The 18,731-nt window shown below is 66.9% G+C and overlaps 2 protein-coding genes across 4 annotated transcripts; one reads left to right on the top strand and one right to left on the bottom strand.

Annotated features, from left to right (window-relative positions):
- The first annotated feature begins 178 nt into the window (after positions 1-178).
- On the top strand, positions 179-9,835 carry MAP3K6 (mitogen-activated protein kinase kinase kinase 6). The gene is made up of 28 exons (XM_025143098.3): positions 179-1,413; positions 1,499-1,638; positions 2,246-2,269; positions 2,576-2,790; positions 2,895-3,063; positions 3,188-3,294; positions 3,365-3,535; positions 3,809-3,921; positions 4,001-4,160; positions 4,262-4,412; positions 4,482-4,589; positions 4,667-4,716; positions 4,806-4,901; positions 5,117-5,195; positions 5,274-5,407; positions 5,479-5,606; positions 5,685-5,821; positions 5,914-6,019; positions 6,110-6,267; positions 6,358-6,550; positions 6,630-6,780; positions 7,148-7,301; positions 7,447-7,632; positions 8,833-8,938; positions 9,037-9,142; positions 9,229-9,478; positions 9,564-9,640; positions 9,719-9,835. Exons 1-28 carry the CDS (start codon positions 1,158-1,160, stop codon positions 9,816-9,818), a joined length of 3,825 nt encoding a protein of 1,274 aa, XP_024998866.2. The 5' UTR covers positions 179-1,157; the 3' UTR covers positions 9,819-9,835.
- Positions 9,832-18,215, bottom strand: SYTL1 (synaptotagmin like 1). Of its 3 annotated transcripts, none has more exons than NM_001080889.2 (15): positions 17,985-18,215; positions 16,155-16,291; positions 15,040-15,185; positions 14,475-14,577; positions 14,350-14,389; positions 14,189-14,282; positions 13,980-14,074; positions 13,227-13,334; positions 12,962-13,128; positions 12,775-12,877; positions 12,523-12,684; positions 11,879-11,957; positions 11,707-11,806; positions 11,416-11,621; positions 9,832-10,109 (listed from the first exon to the last, which is right to left on the bottom strand). In NM_001080889.2, the coding sequence occupies exons 2-15, from the start codon at positions 16,265-16,267 to the stop codon at positions 9,964-9,966; spliced, it is 1,662 nt and encodes a 553-aa protein (NP_001074358.2). In that variant the 5' UTR covers positions 16,268-16,291; positions 17,985-18,215; the 3' UTR covers positions 9,832-9,963. The 3 variants fall into 3 exon arrangements, with proteins under 3 accessions (NP_001074358.2, XP_046759529.1, XP_046759530.1); XM_046903573.1 differs by having other exon boundaries at positions 15,040-15,220; positions 16,155-16,290; XM_046903574.1 differs by having other exon boundaries at positions 15,040-15,106; positions 16,155-16,290.
- Positions 18,216-18,731: the final 516 nt, after the last annotated feature.

The following is an 18,731-nucleotide window of genomic DNA, read 5'->3' as shown; positions in this document are numbered from 1 at the left end:
CCCGTTCCATTGGCTCCTAAAGGGTTTTGTCCCATCAGGTCCTACAGGTCCCTCCCCATCGGTTCCTATATGGCTCTGCCCATCCCATCGGATCCTATAGGTCCCGTCCCGTCCCCACGCGGCCGCGCTGAGTCACTCCGGGACGGGCGGAAGCGGTGCCGGTGCCCGGGGCGGGGCGGGGCGGAGCGGAGCGCGGTGCCGGGGGGGGAACCGGACCCAAAGAGCTCAACCGGCACGGAGCGGGACCGGTTCGGCGGTGGGGAACGGGGCAGATCGGGGGAGAGGGTTGTGCCGTGCGGGGCGGGGTTTGGGCTGCGCTGGTGCGGGGTTTGGGCTGTCCCGCTGCGGGGTTTGGGGCTCTCTTCGGTGCACGGTTTGGGTTCTCTCTGTGCGGAGTTCGGGGCTCTCCCGGTGCGGGGTTCGGGCTTTCACAGTGTGGGATTTGGGCTCTCCGAGTGCGCGGTTCGGGGCTTTCCTGGGGTGGGATTTGGGGCTTTCTCAGTGTAGGGTTTGAGCTCTCCCCGTGCAGGCGTGGAGCTGCCCCGGTGCGGGATTTGGGGCTGCCCGGCGCAGTTTGGGCTCTCCCGGTGTACGGTTTGAATTCTCCCGGTGCGGTTTTTGGCCTCTCCTGGTCAGGAATTTGAGGCCTCCCAGCGCTGCCGGCCTTGGGGGGTTTCCCACTGCGTGGTTTGAGTTCTCCCGGTGCGGGATTTGGGCTCTCCCTGCTGTGGGGTTTGTGCTCTCCCGGTGCGAGGTTTGGGCTCTCCTGATGCGGGATTTGGGGTTCTCCTGGTACAGAGTTTGGGTTCTCCTGGTGTGGGGTTCGGTCTTTCTCCTTGCGGGATTTGGGGTTTTCTCAGTGCGGTTTGGGCTTCTTTTGGTGCAGCATTTGGGGCCGCTCCGGTGCAGGGTTCAGACCCCACACTGCAGGGTTTGGAGCTCTTCCAGTGCAGGATTTGGCCTCTCCTGCTGAAGAGTTTCAGTTCTCCCAGTGCAGCCTTTGGGGCAGTCCCGGTGTGGGGTTCGGTCTTTCTCCTCGCAGGATCTGGGGCTTTCTCAGTGCAGGATTTGGGGCTCTCTCGGTGCGCCATTCGCTCTCTCCCGGCGCAGATTTCGGTGCTCGGCATCACCCCGACCCCCGACCCCCTTCCCATCCCATGGCAGCCCCCGGGGCGGGCAGCTGCTGGCAGGACCCTCTGGCGGTGGAGGGCGCGATGTGCCGCCCGGTGTGCGGGACGCGGTGCGGGCGGGCGCTGAACGTGGTGTGCGTGCCGAGCTGCCGGCCCGCTCCGTGCCCGGCGCTGCGCTGCCTGCGGGCCGCCTGCCGCCAGCTGCGGGGCCGGCTGCGCACCGTGCCCTTCGGCCGCCTGGCGCTGGGGGACACCGCAGCCCTGGAGAGCTTCTACAACGCAGGTGAGGAGGAGAAAAGCCCCCGCGCTCGGTTGGGTGCTTCGGTTTCCCCTCTCGGGGCGCTGCTTGACGCCGTCCCGCCCGGCAGACGTGGCCGTGGTGGAGCTGAGCGATGCCGTCTGTCAGCCCTCGCTCTTCTACCACCTGGGGGTCCGTGAGAGCTTCGACATGCCCCACAGCGTGCTGCTCTGCTGCCGCACCGCGCTGCCCGCCCTGCGGGCCCTGCAGGTGAGCGGAGATGGCCGCTGAGAGGCGCCTGGGGGGGGGTGGGGCGGTTGGGGGGGTGGGCATCGCAGTGCCATCGCCATCCGTCGTTGTTCCATCCCGTCCCGTTGTGTCCTCATGGGATCCTATCCCGTCAGGTCATACAGGTCCCGTCCCGTCAGGTCCTACAGAGTTCCATCCCATCAAGTCCTATACATTCCCGTCCCATCCCGTTGGGTCCTATAGGGTCCCCGAGCCTGCATGGGTTCCCACGGTTGCACAAAGGGGATGAGGAGGGGGTGATCCCCGCGTGTCCCAGAGCCCAAATCCAGGACAATTCAGCTCACCTTCCTGGGAAGCACCAAACCCACAGAAGCCAATGGGGCCATAAGGAGGGCTGCTGGGAAGAAGCGCGGAGGGGAGCGCATCTCAATCAGCCCCAAATGTCACTGCGACACGGGGGGGCACAGGGATACCCTCTGAGAGCCCCCTTTTCACCGGGGGGGTGGCTGTCTGTGGCCCTGCCTGGGGTCTGGGCCATCTCCGGGTGACTTTGACCCCGGATCCTGAAATCAGCTGATTGCTTTTGCGCCAGAAGTCCTCATTAAGCCCCTCCTCCCTCCCTCTCCAGGAGGACATCTGTCAGAAGAACTCGGTACGGTTCTCCGCTGCTCACAATGCTGCCGTAATGCCGGGGGGGAGTTGAGCTCCCCCAGCCTCGGAGGGGTGGGCAACGCGTGTGGGGAGCGAGACCCCCAACCCCAGAGCCGGGTTATGGGGAGGGGCGGCTCAGAGCAGCACAAGGATGGTTTGGGAGCAACCCCAGAAAACCAACGGGACCGTTCACTCTGGAGTGTAATGACGGCAGTGGGGCCCAAAGCCCAAATTATGGGCTTGGAGGTGGGGGGTGAACGGGGACGGCGCTGCCACTCAGCCCTTCCCCCCCCTCCCCATCATCCAGGACCCGTGTGGCAGTTACACCTTCATCCCCTACACGGTGACGGCCCACGGAGAGGTGCTGTGCTGCGAGAGCAGCCCTGAGCAGCGCCCCACTGAGCAGCGCCCCACTGAGCAGCGCCCCACTGAGCTCCCCCCGCCCGGCTGCGACACGGAGCCCTTCACCCCACTGACGGCGCGGCTCGTGCGGCTGCTGGAGGGCGTCCCCACCAACTCCTGGTACCACCAACCCATCCCCGGTGCCGAACCCAACCGCGCTCAGAGGAGGGCAGCCGCCCACGTTGCGGAGCGCCGCTCAGCCCCACATCTCCGCCCCCCAACAGCGGATATTTCAGGGAGACCCTCCGACGTGACATCCGCCGGGCGCGGGAGCTGTTCCGGGGCGAGCAGCTGAGCCGGGAGCTGAGGCTCATCCAGCAGCGCCTGGACAGCGTGGAGCTGCTCAGCCTGGACATCGTGGTCAGCCTGCTGCTGTCCTACCGCGACGCGCAGGTGGGAGCCGGGCACTGTGCTTCCATCCCCGCTCCCCATCGTCCCCCTTCGGGCCCACAACCCGCAGGCTGTGGACAGACCGAGGAGCTCCATCCCAGCTCAGCCTTTGGAGATGTCCCCGCAGGATTACAGCTCCATCATCTCCCTGGTGGACGCCCTGCGCTCCCTGCCCACCTGCGATGTGGCCGAGCAGCCCAACGTCCGCTTCCATTACGCCTTCGCCCTCAGCCGGTGAGTGGCGGTCCCGGTGGCCCCGCAGGGCAGGGGGGGCCGTGGCCCTATTGCTGAGCACCATACGCAGGCGTAACCGTGCTGGGGACCGAGAGAAGGCTCTGTCAGTGCTGCTGCCCGCCGTGCAGCACCGGGACACGGCGGCGCCCGACCTGCTCTGCCTCTGCGGCCGCATCTACAAGGATATGTTCATCAGCTCCGGCCTCACCGACACGGAGATGCGGGACCGAGCGCTGTACTGGTGAGGCCGGGATGGGGCCGGGACCCCATGGGGTGCGTGTGGGTTCCCATTCAGGTCCCCCCAGCAGGGCAGAAGCCAGCTCCTGCAGGGTTCTCCCTCCCCTTGCGCGCAGTCAGTGCGCAGCGCAGGCGGGCGGGGAGGTCTGAGGGGTCTTTCCCACCCCTCACAATGCTCCCCTTCTATCGCTGGAGCCCCGCGCCGCACGGAGGGGTTTTCCTGGGAGGTGGGACGTGCCGCCCCCATCGCCCCACTGCGACGCTGCTTTCTGCTCAGGTACAGCAAAGCCTTTGAGCTGGAGCCCAGCCTCCACGCGGGCATCAACGCCGCCGTCCTCCTCGTCGCCTCCGGCCATCGCTCCGACACATCGCTGCGGCTGCAGCAGATCGGTGCGCCCCGTCCTGCATGGGGACCCTGCTGCCATCGGGGGGGGGGCTGAGCCCTGATGGGTCCCCGTCCCACATCCAGGCGTGAAGCTGAGCTGCCTGCAGGGCCGGAAGGGCAGCCTGGAGGAGCTGCAGCACTACTGGGACGTGGGCTTCTGCCTGGGGGCCGGCATCTTGGCCAACGACCTGGGCAAAGTCATCCAGGCCTCCGAGAAGCTCTACAGGCTCAACGCACCGGGATGGTGAGCGCGGGGGGGGTACGGCTGTGCGCACCCAACGCCGTCACCCTCTGCGGTTCGGGGGGGACCGTGGGACGTCCCCACCCACACTGCCCGCCGTGCAGGTACCTGGTGTCCGTCATGGAGACCTTCCTGCTCTACAAACACTTCCAGGAGAGCCCGGCGGTGCCGTCCGCCCGCCAGGAGCTGGCTGACTTCTGGCTGGGTTTCCTCCTCACCTCCTGCCAGCCTTTCGTGCCTGAGCCGCGCTGCCCGGTGGGGAGCAGCCCCGGGGGATGGGGGACGGGTGGGGGGACGCGGGGTGACCGTGTGTGGTGGCTGCAGGTCCTCATCCTGGAGCACGGCAAGGTGCTGCGGCCGGCACGGCTGGCGGTGCGCGGTGCAGCGGAGGAGCCCGCGGTGATGCTCAGCCTCGTGTGCCCCATGGAGGAGGTAGGGCCGGGTTTGGGGTCCTGCTGGGGGGGTCCTGCAGGCCGTCCCCCACCCACCCCTTCTCCTCCTTCCTGCAGAAAGCGGTGTCCTGCTGGAAATTCCCACCCGCAGCCATCCGGGGCGTCAGGTGAGCGTGTCCCCAATCCCCCCTACCCTGGGTGCTGTGCCCCAGCCCCACTGCTTATGGGGGGCGATGGGGGGGTCCTTTCCTCACAGCATCTGCAAGAGCGACGAGCGAGGCTGCTTCCTCTACGTGGTACACATGGAGGAGGACTTCCAGCTGTACTTCCCCTCCCAGCAGCACTGCCAGTGGTGAGCGGGGGGCACAGGGACCCCACGTTGCTTTTGGGGTGCGGAGGACCCCCAACATCCCCCCATGGGAGCAGTAGATTGCATCCTAGGGAGGAAAGGGGACGAACCGAAGTGGCTCCAGCCCTTGTGCTGGTGGGGGGGGCGGGATGTGGCGCGTGGGGGGGGGTCGGTGGTGGCATCACAGGGACTCGGCACCATCCCCTCTCCGCACACAGGTTCCGTGACCGGGTCCAATCCTTCCTGGCGGAGCAGGGCGGTGAGGAGCTGCCCAGCAGCACGCAGCCCATCCTGGAGGTGAGGGGGGCACAACGGGTGGCGTGGGGCGCCGGGCGGTCCGGCTGCCACCCCACGTCCCCCCCCATCCCCCTGCAGTACAGCTATGAGTGCACCGAGTCGGGTGAGCGCGTGGTCCTGGGCAGGGGCACTTATGGGGTCGTCTACGCCGGGCGCTGCCTTGGCACCCAAGTGAGGATCGCCATCAAGGAGATCCCGGAGCGGGACAGCCGGTGGGTCCAACGGTGCCGGGGTGGGGGTGGGGGTCTCCGTGCAGCCCATCACCCTGCTGCCCCCCACGCAGCTACTCGCAGCCCTTGCACGAGGAGCTCGCCTTGCACAAGCACCTGCGGCACAGGAACATCGTGCGGTACCTGGGCTCCGTCAGCCAGGATGGCTTCATCAAGATCTTCATGGAGGAGGTGCCCGGAGGTGGGCAACGCTGCGAGGCCGGGGGGTGGGGGGACTTGGGGACCCGTAGGGTGAATGTGGGTGCCGCCCCCTCCCCAGGGAGCCTCTCGTCCCTGCTGCGCTCCAAGTGGGGTCCCCTGAAGGACAACGAGCCCACCATCGTCTTCTACACCCGCCAGATCCTCGACGGGCTCAGCTACCTCCACGATAACCACATCGTGCACCGGGACATCAAGGTGGGGGGGGGGGGTGGGAGCTGCCCTCTTTGCCCAGCCCCCCTCGGGGGATGCACCACTCGAGGCTGTGGGGCTTTGTTTTGGGGTTCCAGGGGGACAACGTCCTCATCAACACCTACAGCGGTGTGCTGAAGATCTCCGACTTCGGCACCTCCAAGCGGCTGGCGGGCATCAGCCCCAGCGCTGACAGCTTCACGGGTAGGGGCAGCCTGGGTGGGGGGAGGGGGGCTGCGGGGGGGAGTCTGGGTGACGGATAGGGGGGGCCTTCATCCCTCCCGCCCCCCCCAGGCACCCTGCAGTACATGGCCCCCGAAATCATCGACCGTGGGCCGTGGGGCTACGGGAAGCCGGCGGATATCTGGTCCTTGGGCTGCACCGTCATCGAGATGGCCACGGGCAAACCGCCCTTCTACGAGCTGGGCAGCCCCCAGGCGGCGATGTTTAAGGTACCCACGGGTGGGGGGGCTGAGGGGGGGGACACGGGAGGGCTCCCCAGCCCTGAAGTGCCCTCCGTGGGGTGGCCGGTCCCTGTGCAGCCCGTCCCGCAGGTGGGTATGTTCAAGGCGCACCCGGAGGTGCCCGGCTCCATGTCGGATGAGGCCAAGGCTTTCATCCTGCGCTGCTTCGAGGCCGACCCAGCCAAGCGGGCAACGGCGTCTGCGTTGCTGCAGGACCCATTCCTGGCTGGTGCCAGGCGTGCCAGCAGCCAGAGGGCGCCCACAGTGAGGGGTGAGCTGGGGGGGGGGGGTCGGGGGGTCCCAGCACGGCTGCCCGCTGACCTTCCCCCCCTCCATCCTCTCCCTGGCAGACGGTTCGCCCCGCTGGGAGCGCCACGATGGGGACACAGTGGGGACCGACGGCGCCGGGGGATGTGCTGCCATGCAGGGGGGTGGGGTGGGGGGCACAGCGGGCAGCACCCCCCTCCCACACCGCCACGGTGAGGCGGCGTCAGGCCACAGGTGTGTGGGGTGGTGGCATCCCGGGGTCCCGTGGGGTCGGGTTTTGGTCTCCCATTGATGAACGGCCCTCAGATGCCCCCACACAGTGCTGGTGGCACGGCTGTCCCTGTTACAGACTGGGGGGGGGGGCACAAAATGCCACTGGGTCACCGATGTGGCGCCCAACACCCCCTGTGCCGATCCCCCCCATTAGCCCCATAACCCCATAGCAGCTCCAGTGCTTTCGTGAAGGCCGACCTGGGGTGGCTCCTGGTCACCTTCAGCCATCCCCCATCCCCTCCTGTGCTGGGAACGGCTTGGGTGGTTTCCACGGGTACCTGCAGGGCACGGGCAGCCCCGACCCGCCGTGCCCCACACTGCCCCACAGCAGCAGCAGCTCTGACCTCACCCTGCGCTCATCCTCACCCGAGGAGAGCGGGGACGGCTTCGTGCTGCGGAAGGACATCCAGCGCCGCAGCGCTCTGCTGCGCATCCTCAGAGCCGAGGCACCGGGCATCACCGCTGCCCTGCAGGAGAGCCAGGTGGGGTGTGGGGTGTGGGGCAGGTGTGGGGTGTGGGGCAGGTGTGGGGTGTGGGGCAGGTGTGGGGTGTGGGGCAGGTGTGGGGCGGGCAGTGCTCTGTTGGGATGGGATGGAGCCCATCTCAGGGCTTTTCTCGCCCGCTCAGAGCGCGGAGGGACCACGGCTGAGCTCGGAGCACATCTCCCAGCTGCTGAGCTGCCTGCAGAGCTACATCCAGTGCCCCCAGCAGCCCTGGCTGCGCCGCGACCTCCTGCAGCTGCAGGCACGGCTGAGGGAGGATGGGATCGGTGTGCACCGACTGCGGGCACCGCTGCTCCGCTTCCAGGCTGTGGTGAGCGCCTGCGATATGCTGCTGTTCTGACACGGTGTTGCACGCGCACACTGATGCTCCACAGCTGTGTCACTCTGTCACAGTGCAGTTCTGCCTCAGCGTTGATCAGCACAGTGGCGCTCTGGCATGGCGATGCTGTGGCACAGTGACACTCCAGCACCGTGTTGTTGTGGCACAGTGTCATTCTGGTGCAGTGTTGCTCAGGCACAGTGACACTCCAGCACAGTGTTGCTCCAGCATGCTGTTGCTTTGGCACAGTGTTGCTGTGGCACAGTGTTGTTTGGCACAGTGTTGTTTGGCACAGTGTTGCAGTGGCACTCTGCTGCTCCGGCACAGTGTTGCTTTGACACAGTGTTGCTTCAGCACAGTGTTGCTTCAGCACAGTGTTGCTTTGGCTCAGTGTTGCTCCTGCATGGTATTGCTGTGGCACAGTGTTGCTTTGGCACAGTGTTGCTGTGACACAGTGTTGCTTTGGCACAGTGTTGCTGTGGCACTGTAGTTTGGCACAATGTTGCTTTGGCACAGTGTTGCTGTGGCACTCTGTTGGTCCTGCATGGTATTGCTGTGGCAGTGTAGTTTGGCACAGTGTTGCTGTGGCACAGTGTTGCTTTTGCATGGTGTTGCTTCAGCACAGTATTGCTGTGGCTCAGTGTTGCTTTGGCACAGTGTTGCTCCAACACAGTGTTGCTGTGGCACTGTAGTTTGGCACAGTGTAGTTTGGCACAGTGTTGTTTGGCACGGTGTTGCTGTGGCACTCTGTTGCTGTGGCACAGTGTTGCTTTGGCACAGTGTTGCTCCTGCGTGGTGTTGCTTCAGCACAGTGTTGCTGTGGCACTCTGCTGCTCTGACACAGTGTTGCTGTGGCACTGTAGTTTGGCACAGTGTTGTTTGGCACAGTGTTTCTCCAGCACAGTGTTGCTGTGGCACTTTGTTGCTTCTGCACAGTGTTGCTTTGGCACAGTGTTGCTTCAGCACAGCGTTGCTCCTGCACAGTGTTGTTTGGCACAGTGTTGTTTGGCACAGTGTTGCTGTGGCACTCTGTTGCTCCTGCACGGTATTGCTGTGGCACAGTGTTGTTTGGCACAGCGTTGTTTGTCACGGTGCTGTTTGGCACAGTGTTGTTTGTTTGGCACAGTGTTGTTTGTTTGGCACGGTGTTTCTTGCCCACGGTGACACCCCGGCCCATCCGTGCCCCCCCAGGTGACGCAGGTGCTGCGCCAGCACCACATCAGGCCCCACTGGGTGTTCGCTCTGGACGCTGCCATCAGCCAGGCAGTGCAGGCAGCCACGGCCGTGTTGGCGACGGGTGGGTGGCACCGGGGGACGGCGGGGGACGCGGCCCGATCCCGCAGGGGTCGCTGTGGGGTGGGCCGCGCCGCACGCTTCGCCCCCTGCGCCCCACAGAGCTGCGGGAGGGCGGCACCGAGGACGACCCCACGGAGCGGAGCGCCAACGAGGAGTGCTCAGCGCTGCTGGAGCGCCTCCGCCGTCTCCGCGCACAGACGGGCAGGTGGGGCCGGGCGTCCGCGGGGCGCGGGGATGGGGGCAGCGCTGCGTGGCCCCCCAATGCCAGCCCCCATCCCCGCCGCCCCACAGGCTGCTCCGGCAGCTGGCCGAGAAGGAGCGGGAGTGGCAGCGGTTGGCACAGCGGGCGCTTTGCTCGGGGGACGCCACGCTGCCCCATCTCCCCCCACCCCGCGGCGAGGAGGGAGACGCCGGGGGGAGCGCCGCTGTGGGGCAGGGACCCTCAGCCCCACGCCCCGAGCGCAGCCCCGCGGCCCGGGCCGACCCACTGCTCGTGGAGTGGCTGCGGCAGCGCGGCACGGACCCGACCACCACGGCCACGGTGAGACCCGCAGCCGCGCGGAGCCCCGCGGGGCTGAGCCCCACCGATGCCGTGGGGCGGCGCCTCCTCACCGCCGCCTCCGCAGCTCCTGACCCACGGCTTCACCCTGCGGGACCTGCTGGGCGCCGCCACCCGCGACGACCTCTTCTACACCGGGATGAGGTGCCCGCCGGGGGGGGGGTCGACGTGGGCTGACGCGCCCCTGGGCCCCCCCCCAGCCCCATATCCGCCCCCCAACAGGCGCGGCTCGGCGTACCGCCTGTGGGCAGCCATCGTGCAGCACCGCAGGGACCACCGCCACGGAGGGGACGGCGGAGGGACGCGACCGTCGGAGCAATAAACGCCACCCAGGAGAGAGTGCGGTGTTTCATTGCAGCCCGAGGGACGGCGGGGGCACAGCCCCACATGTGTGGGGCACAGAGCGACGCCTCCCTCTTCCCCTCCTCCCCCCTTTCCCTCTCCCCACCCCGGGGGTCGCGCTGCGCTCACGGTGCGGTGCGGGGCACGAGGTCGGTGCGCAGCGGTAGCAGCGCTTCCACCCAGCGGCCGGACTCCCGCAGCACTCGGCCCCACAGCGCCCGCTCCTCCGCCGTCGAATCCATCCAGCCCACGGGCAGCCCGTAGCTGCTCCCTGCGGGGGGCGGGGGGAGGAGACCCCGCACGGTTATGGGGCCGGAAGGTGGGGGGGGGGGAGGTTGGAAAGGCAGCTGAGATCGCCGCCCCCCCCTCTCCTCCCCAGTGCCCACCGAACCGTGGCGGTGCCGACCCCACCTGGAGGGGAACTGCCCCGGGCTCGGGTGGCGGGGGGGGGTGGGAGGTCCGATATCCGCCCTTCCCCCCCCAGAAACCCCATAACTCCCCACAGACCCCCCCCCAGGGCCCCATAGAACCCCCTATGATCCCAACAGACACGAATAGAGTTCCATATTTCCCCATAACTCCCACTATTCCCCTGCAGAACCCCCATAGAACTCCCCAGGACCCTAAAAGACACCCACAGAGCCCATATCTCCCCCCTAGACTTCCTCACAGACCCCTATAACTCCCCATAGACCCCCCCTCAGGACCCCATAGAACCCCCTTGGACCCAAATAAACACCCACAAAGCCCCATATGTCCTCATATTTCCCCTCAGAAACCCCACAGAACCCCCTATATTCCCCTCCAGAACCCCCACAGAACCCCCATAGCCACCCATTGGGACCCGTATCTCTCCCCATACTCCCCATAGACCCCCCTCAGGACTCCATAGAACCCCCCAGGACCCTAACAGACACCCATAGAGCCCCATGTCTCCCCATATTTCCCCCCCCCCAGACTCCTCATAGACCCCCATAACTCCCCATAGACCCACCTCAGGACCTCACAGAATCCCCTAAGGCCCTAATAGACACCCACAGAGCCCTGTATCTCCCTGTATTTCCCCCTAGATTCCACACAGATCCCTATAACTCCCCATAGACCCCCCATGTCTCCCCATAGAACCCCCCACACAGCCCCACATCTTAACAGACACCCACACAGCCCCACATCTCCCCCCCAGACTCCTCATAGACCCCTATAACTCCCCATAGACCGTCCTCAGGACCCCATAGAACCATTGTGGACCCTAACAAACACCCACAGAGCCCCACATCTCCCCTCCAGACTCCTCATAGACCCCTATAACTCCCCATAGACCCCCCTCAGACCCCATAGAACCACCCCAGACCCTAACAAACATCCACAGAGCCCCACATCTCCCCCCCCAGACTCCTCATAGACCCCTATAACTCCCCATAGACCGTCCTCAGGACCCCATATAACCATTGTGGACCCTAACAAACACCCACAGAGCCCCACATTTCCCCCCCCAGACTCCTCATAGACCCCTATAACTCCCCATAGACCCCCCTGAGGACCTCAGAGAACCCCCCCAGCTCTCCATCCCCCCTCACCTGTGCCCAGGCTCAGCCGCAGCCCCCCCAGCTGCCTCTTGGCGAAGGCATCCCGGTGCCATAGGGTGCACTCAGCGCAGGCCTGGGCCAGGTCGTGGGGCTGGAAGCCGTCGTACACCATGGTGTGGTTGAAGATGGGGCTGAGGCTGCGTTTCACCACCCGCGTCTTCTGCCGGCCTGCCTTGCTGTCATCGGGCAGCACAGAGCTGGGGGAGGGGGTCAGCAATGAGCAGAGGGGGGGGCGGGGGGGCTGTACCCCCATGCCGTGCCCCCCCAGCCCTCCCTGCTTACCACTGCACGAAGGCATCCACCGTGCTGCCATGCAGTGGGACCAAACCCTGTGCAGCCTTCACCCAGATGTGCAGCTCACCCGTGGGCGGCTGCCCCGAACCTGTGGGGTGGGGGGGGGCGGGTCAGGGCCTGGGGGGGCTGCACTGCCCCCATCCCTACGGCCCCCACTCACCTTCAGAGCCGGCGGGGATGAATTTGAGTGCCAGGTTGAGGTGTCCTCGGTTGGGGAGGCTGTCTGTGGGTATGGGGGTCTGCGGTGGGGGGGGAGAGGGGTTATGGGGGGTGTGGGGCGGGGAGGGGGCAGGGAGACATGGGGGTATGGGGTGGGGAGGGTCAAGGAGAGAGCGGGGTTATGGGGAGCTGTGGGGCACAGAGGGGGCGGGGTTATGGGGAGCTATGGGGTGGGGAGGAGGCAGGGTTCTATGGGGCTATGGGGCAGGGAGGGCCAGAGAGAGAGTGGGGTTATGGGGGGTATGTGGGGTGGGGAGGGGAGGAAGCAGAGTTATGAGGGGTTTGCGGTGGGGAGCAAGGGTATGGGGGACTATGGGGCACAGAGGGGGCAGGGTTATAGGGCGGGGAGGGTCAGGGAGGAAGCAGGGCTATGGGGGAGCTGTGGGGTGGGGAGGGATGAGGGCTATGGGGCAGGGAGGGTCGGGGCAGGGAGAAGAGATACGGAGAGCTACGGGGCGGGGAGGGAGTGGGGTTATGGGGAGTGCGGGGAAGGGAGCTATGGGGCTATGGGGGCGCTATGGGGCGGGGAGGGGGGGCAGAGCTATGGGGGGCTGTGGGGCGGCCGTGGGGCCGTGCGGGACTCACGCGGGGCTGCAGGTTGAACCACTCGGGCCGCGTGTTGGCCCAATCCCACTCCCCCAGCGGGACCTCCACCTCCCCCAGGAAGAGGTTCCGACCCAACGCGTCGTGGTGCCACACGGACAGATTCAGCGTCCGACCCCGCAGCTCCGCCTTCCGCACGTTGTACTGCGGGGAGGGGGGGGGGGAGCAGCGGCGTGACCGGGCGGGGGGGGGGCACGGCGGTCTGCGGGACCCCCCCCCGGTCCCATAACGCACCTTCAGGGTCTCGTTAAAGACGGGGTCCAAACTCCGCTTCCGAACCGAGGTCTTGCGCTTGCTGCGGTTGGACTTATCGGGCAGCAGGTAGGTCTTGATGTACCTGCAGCCAACGGGGGCGGTGCGGTTGTGGGGGGGGGGGGGCACACACAGAGGGTCGCGGTGCCCCCCCCTGTGCCGCACTCACGGGTCGGAGCGCTGCCGCTTCGCCTCGGCCAACTGCCGGCACCGCACCACGTGCACCCGCAGCTCCTGCGCCGCCGCTTCGTAACGCAGCGAGAACTGCACGCAGCCCCGCACCGCCACCCGGCGCAGCTCCGAGTCGCTGTAGAGGCTCAGCAGACTGCCGCTCGGCTGAGGGGGGGGGGGGAGAAGGGGGGGTCAGGGAGGGGGTACGGAGCGCTGGGCGTCCCCACGGACCCGCGGCCGAAAGGCGTCGGTGCGCGGCGCACCGTGGAGGAGCTGAGGCTGGAGATGGAGGAGCTGCTGCTGAGCGCGGCGCACGGCGGAGAGCGGCCGTCCTGCGGGGATGTCCGGCCGGCCGGGGGGGGCTCCGTGCCCTGGGGGGGGATGGAGAGGGGTCCGCCTGGGGGGGGAGTCGGGGGGGGGAGCGCACCCATAGGGCTCCGTCCGCTGTGTGGGGTCCCATGGAACGCTGCTCCCTGGGAGCGGCTTGGGCACACAGCCCCACACTGCCCCATACAGACCCCACAGCCCCACACTGCCCCATACAGACCCCACAGCCCCACACCACCCCATACAGACCCCACAACCCCACACTGCCCCATACAGACCCCACAGCCCCACACCACTCCACTCAGCCCCATACAGACCCCACAGCCCCACAATGCCCCATACAGACCCCACAGCCCCACACTGCCCCCCTCAACCCCATACAGACCCATACAGACCCCATAACCCCCCACAGCCCCACTCAGCCCCATACAGACCCCACCACCCCACACTGCCCCCCTCAACCCCATACAGACCCATACAGACCCCATAACCCCACACAGCCCCACTCAGCCCCCCACAGCCCCACTCAATCCCATACAGTCCCCACAACCTCACACAGCCCCACTCAGCCCCATACAGCCCCACTCAGTCCCCACAGACCCCCACAGCCCCACTCAACCCTATACAGTCCCCACAACCCCACACAGCCCCACTCAGCCCCACACACCCCCCCACAGCCCCCACCCCACCTGTACAACACCAGGACTGCTGTGTGCAGCGTTGGGCTCCTCTTCATCTTCCTCCACGCTGGAGGTGCCAAAGGGGTTCCCATCCACTCCATCACCTGCGGGGGCACAATGTGGGCGGGGGTCCCAACGCAGCGAGGAATGGATATGGGAAGAGGGGAGTCCCCTTTTTCCCTCAATCCCCATCGCTTTTCCCTGCAGCCCCACATCACCTGGCTGCCCGGGGCCGTCCTGTTCCCCCGCTGGGACGTCACCGTGCTGCGCAGATGGTGACACCGCTGTCCCCTCCGGGGCGGTGGGGTCGGGCTGTGGGTGGCACAGTGGGTGAGACCGAGCCCAGCACCGCAGCACGGCGCGCCGGCACAGCACCCACCTGAGGCTCTGCGGCTGCCGGGACTCCGTCCTCATTGGGGCTGCGAGGAGAAGCGGTCAGCAGATCTCCGTGCAGCCCTGGAGCAGCATTGGGCCGCAGCCCCCCCCCGCCCACCCTCACCTCACCTCTCCTCCCGTGCACCCTCCTCATCCTCCTTCTCCTCCAGCAGCCACTCCCTGATGGCTTCCAGCTCACCACGGCTGAGCCCACACTCCAGCTCTGCCACTCCTGGGGACAGTGGGGACCTCAGGGGGCTGTGACACTGTGTTCCCATGCACCCATCCACCCATCCCTTCATCCATCCATCCACCCCTCCATCCACCCATTCATCCATCCATCCCTTCATCCATCCCTCCATCCCCCCACCCATCCATCCCCCCACCCATCCCCATATCCTTCCCCCCCTCCATCCCTCCACCTCTCCATCCATCCCCCATCCACCCACCCACCCATCCATCCCTTCATCCATCCATCCATCCCTCCACCTACCCACCCACCCATCCATCCGTCCATCCACCCTTCCATCCAACTCTCCACCCCCCCCATCCTTTCCCCCATCCTTCCACCCACCCACCCATCCCCCCCCACCCATCCCCATATCCTTCCCCCCCTCCATCCCTCCACCTCTCCATCCACCCCCCATCAACCCACCCACCCATCCATCCCCCACCCCCCCCCCATCCTCCCTACCCCATGGCCGCCTCCTGCGCCGGATGGACGCACGGACGAGGTCGGATCCCAGCAGGTTCTGATGGCGCTGTGCACGGACATCACAGAACCATTCCCCCGTGAGGGTCCGCAGCCGCACCGGGTCCGACTCCGACTGGCGCAGTTTGCTGCTCGGCCGTGGAGCACCGCTCAGCTCCGGGTGCTGCTGTGCGGCCCTCATCCCATCACACCTCCACGTGGTGGGGGAGGGCACGGAGGGGGGGGGGGGGGCAGGGATCGGATGGGGACATGGACCGGGTTGGGGACACAGATCTGGTTGGGGACGCGGGTCAGGTTGGGGACAGAGATCAGGTTGGGGACATAGGACAGATGGGGGACGTGGAGCAGATTGGGGGTGGAGGGGGGGGGCACAGGTGAGGTTGAGGGGACGTGGACCGGGTTGGGGACACAGATCTGGTTGGGGACATAGACCGGGTGGGGAACATGGACCGAGTGGGGGACACAGACCTGGTTGAGGGGGGACAGATCGGGTTGGGGATATGGGTCAGACTGGGGGGGGGACACAGATGAGGTTTGGGGGACATAGACCGGGTTGGGGACATAGACTGGGGGAGCACAGGTGAGGTTGAGGGGACATCATAGGCCAAATGTGGGGGGACGCATCATGTTGGGGTCACAGATAGGTCAGGGACGTGGAGGAGATCGGGGACACAGACCCGGCTGGGGACACGGATCAGACTGGGGGGGATATGGATGAGGTTTAGGGGACATGGATCGGGTTGGGACACGGATCAGGGTGGGGGGACGTGGTCTGGGTGGGGGACATTGATCGGATTGGGGACATAAATCAGACCAAAGGGGGCACAGCTGAGGTTGAAGGGGCACAGATAAAGTTTGGGACACGGACCAGGTGGGGGACATAGAAAGGTTGGTGACAGATCAGAACGGGGGGGCACAGGTGAGGGTGAGGGGACGTCACAGCGCAGGTTGGGGACGCGGATCGGGTTGGGGACACAGATGAGGTTGAGGGGACGTGACCCAAGCTGGGGACAGCAGCCGCCTCCCATTGTGTTCGGGACCCCCCCGGGCTGACCCCACGTCTGTCCCCTCCCACGGGTGGCCCCGGGGGGTCCCACCTGACGCGGCCCTCCTCCGTGCGGCGCAGCAGAGCGTCGCGGTGCAGCACTTCGGCGATGGCGCAGCGCTCCGCCTCGGTCAGGAAGCTGAGGTCCAGCAGCTCCAGCTCCATGCGTGCTGCGGGCTCGGGGGGGGGCTGTGGGGGGCGGGCGGGGGGGTGAGCGCGGCTCAGCCGTGGGGGCCGCAGTGGGGTGGGCAGCGCGCGGCATCCCCACCCTCTGCAATGAGATGGGGGCATCCGGGCGCAAAGACCCCCCCTCCAACCCCACCACCCACCCCCCCCAGAGCACGGCACAGACCCCCCCGTGCCCCTCCCTCCCCGGCACCGTGACTGCCCGGCCGCTGTTTGCCAAAGGCGTTCTCTTCTGCCCCTCCCGCTGCCAGCAGAGCTCCCAGGGGATGGGGGGGGGCACAGAAAGGGGTGCGGTACCCGGCCCCCCGACCCCCCCAAAGGAACCCCACTGGGGTGTCAGCACCAGCACTATACGGCCGTGTGGCCCCCTGACCCCAAGCGCTCGGGGGGGCTGTGGCTGCCATCCCAACCCCACGTGTGTCCCCATCCCAGCCCTGGGGGGGTCCGCGGTGTCCCCACGCAGTGCGAGGTGCCGGGGGGGGGGCAGCACAGGACCCGGCACAGGGATTGTGCACAGCGGGGACAGCGGGCAGTGTGGGTGGCACTGCACCACAGGCACCACCATGGCACAGAGGGGGGGACGAGATGGCATGGGGGCCGTGGTGGCAAACCATGGGGGCTGTGGTGGCACGGGGACCACAACGGCACACCATGAGGGCTGCGATGGCGCACCGTGGGGACCATAATGGGAGGGGGACCACGATGGCACACCATGGGCACTATGATGGCACACCATGGGGACCACAACGGTGCATCATTGGGACCGTGATGGCAGGGGGACCGTGGTGACACACCATGGGGACCACAGTGGCACACCATGGGGACCGCGATGGCACAACGTGGGGTCTGCAGTGGCACACCATGGGGACCACAGTGGCACACTATGGGGACCGTGACGGTACACCATGGGGACCGTGATGGCACACCATGGTGACTGCGACATCACATGGTGACTGTGGGCACCACTATGGCACACACTGAGGACCCCCCCCATCCCCAACCCCCCCCCCCCCCATTACCCCATCTGCCGAACCCACTGCTGATCCAATGCCACCCTGCGCCCCTCCTGGTGACCCCACGCCGTGCTGTGGTGCTCAGGGCTCTGGCAGTGGGATGGGGCCCTATCCCTCCCCGCCCCCCCCCCCGCCCCACGCCGGCTCCATATCCTGTTTACACGCAGGCCTGGCCCATGGGGGTGTCCCATCCCCCCCCCCCGGGAGGACAGCAGCACCCACAATGTCACCACGTCACCGAGGGTCGGCCCACGCACACCTGCAGTTTCCCCCCATCCTTTGGGCGGCACGCAGCGGGGGGGGGGGGGGGGGCTGAGGTTTGGAAGGGGGGGGGGGGGGAAAGCTGCAAACCTCCCCCATGCGTGCAACCAGTCCAACCAGCCACAGCTCCCAGCGGGCCGCAGGACGGGGCTGCACAGCCCTTTGTGGGAGCGGGGCGACGGGCGACGCATGCACAAACATCCCCCCACCCAAAACACCCCTGGGTGCCCCCCAGGATGAGCAGCCCCCCCCCAACCCCCCCCTTGCTCTCCCCCTGCACCCCACGGCCTCGGGGCTCGCAGGCAACGCGTGCCCAAAGCTGAGCGCAGAGCAGAGCAGAGGGCAGAGCGCAGCCCCCCACCCTCAGAGCAGGAGGAGACCCCCCCCCACGTCCCCCCACTTGGCGGTGGGTCGGTCCTTACCTCTCCCGGGGCTGGGGGGGGGCCATGGGCCGCACGGTGCCCGCCGGTGCTGCAGCCCTAAGGCTGAGTCAACCGCAGCAGGGCAGGAACCTCCGCGCCCGGCGGTGCCAAAGCTGGGAGTGGAGCCAGAGGTGCACAGCGGACGGGACTGGGCTGCACTGGGCTGCACTGGGCTGCACTGGGCTGCACTGGGAGGCGTCAGGTGGACTGGGAGGGGAATTCAACGAGGGCGGTTGGAGGTGGTGGTGGTGGTGGTGGTGGTGGTGGAGGTGGGTGGGGGCATCGCCGACGTGGTGGAGGATCAGAGAGTTGTGTGGGGAGGGCCTCCGCTGAGCCCCACCTTTGGGTTGCGTTGGGGGCGCTGGGAGGAGTGGGATGGGGGCGCTGCTGGGTGCCCTCAGCTCAAACGTGGGGCGGTTTGGGGCCTGGGGGGGGTGAAGGACCCCCATCAACGCTCACACCCACAGCCCCACAGCTCCCCCCCCACTGCCCCCCAGCCAGGACAGCCCCCCCAGGATGCGGCCACGTGGCAGCGCTGCACCCCAACCCCAATCCCCACCCTGCGCCCCACTTTCCATGCTGGGGTGGGGGGGGGATGGAGGGGGGGGTGCAGCCCCTGCTGAGCTCAGCCCCACCAGCAAAGGGGGGGGGGGTTATTTTTAGCACCGTTTCTAAGGAAATGAGGCTTCAGCTGCGGTCTGTGTGTCTGTGTGTGTCTGTGTGTGTCTGTGTGTGTCTGTGTGTCTG

The sequence above is a fragment of the Gallus gallus genome, chromosome 23 (assembly GCF_016699485.2).
Source record: "Gallus gallus isolate bGalGal1 chromosome 23, bGalGal1.mat.broiler.GRCg7b, whole genome shotgun sequence".
Taxonomy (NCBI): Eukaryota; Metazoa; Chordata; class Aves; order Galliformes; family Phasianidae; genus Gallus; species Gallus gallus.
The sequence above is the reverse complement of the archived record's forward strand: the minus strand, read 5'-3'. Positions and strand labels throughout refer to the sequence as shown.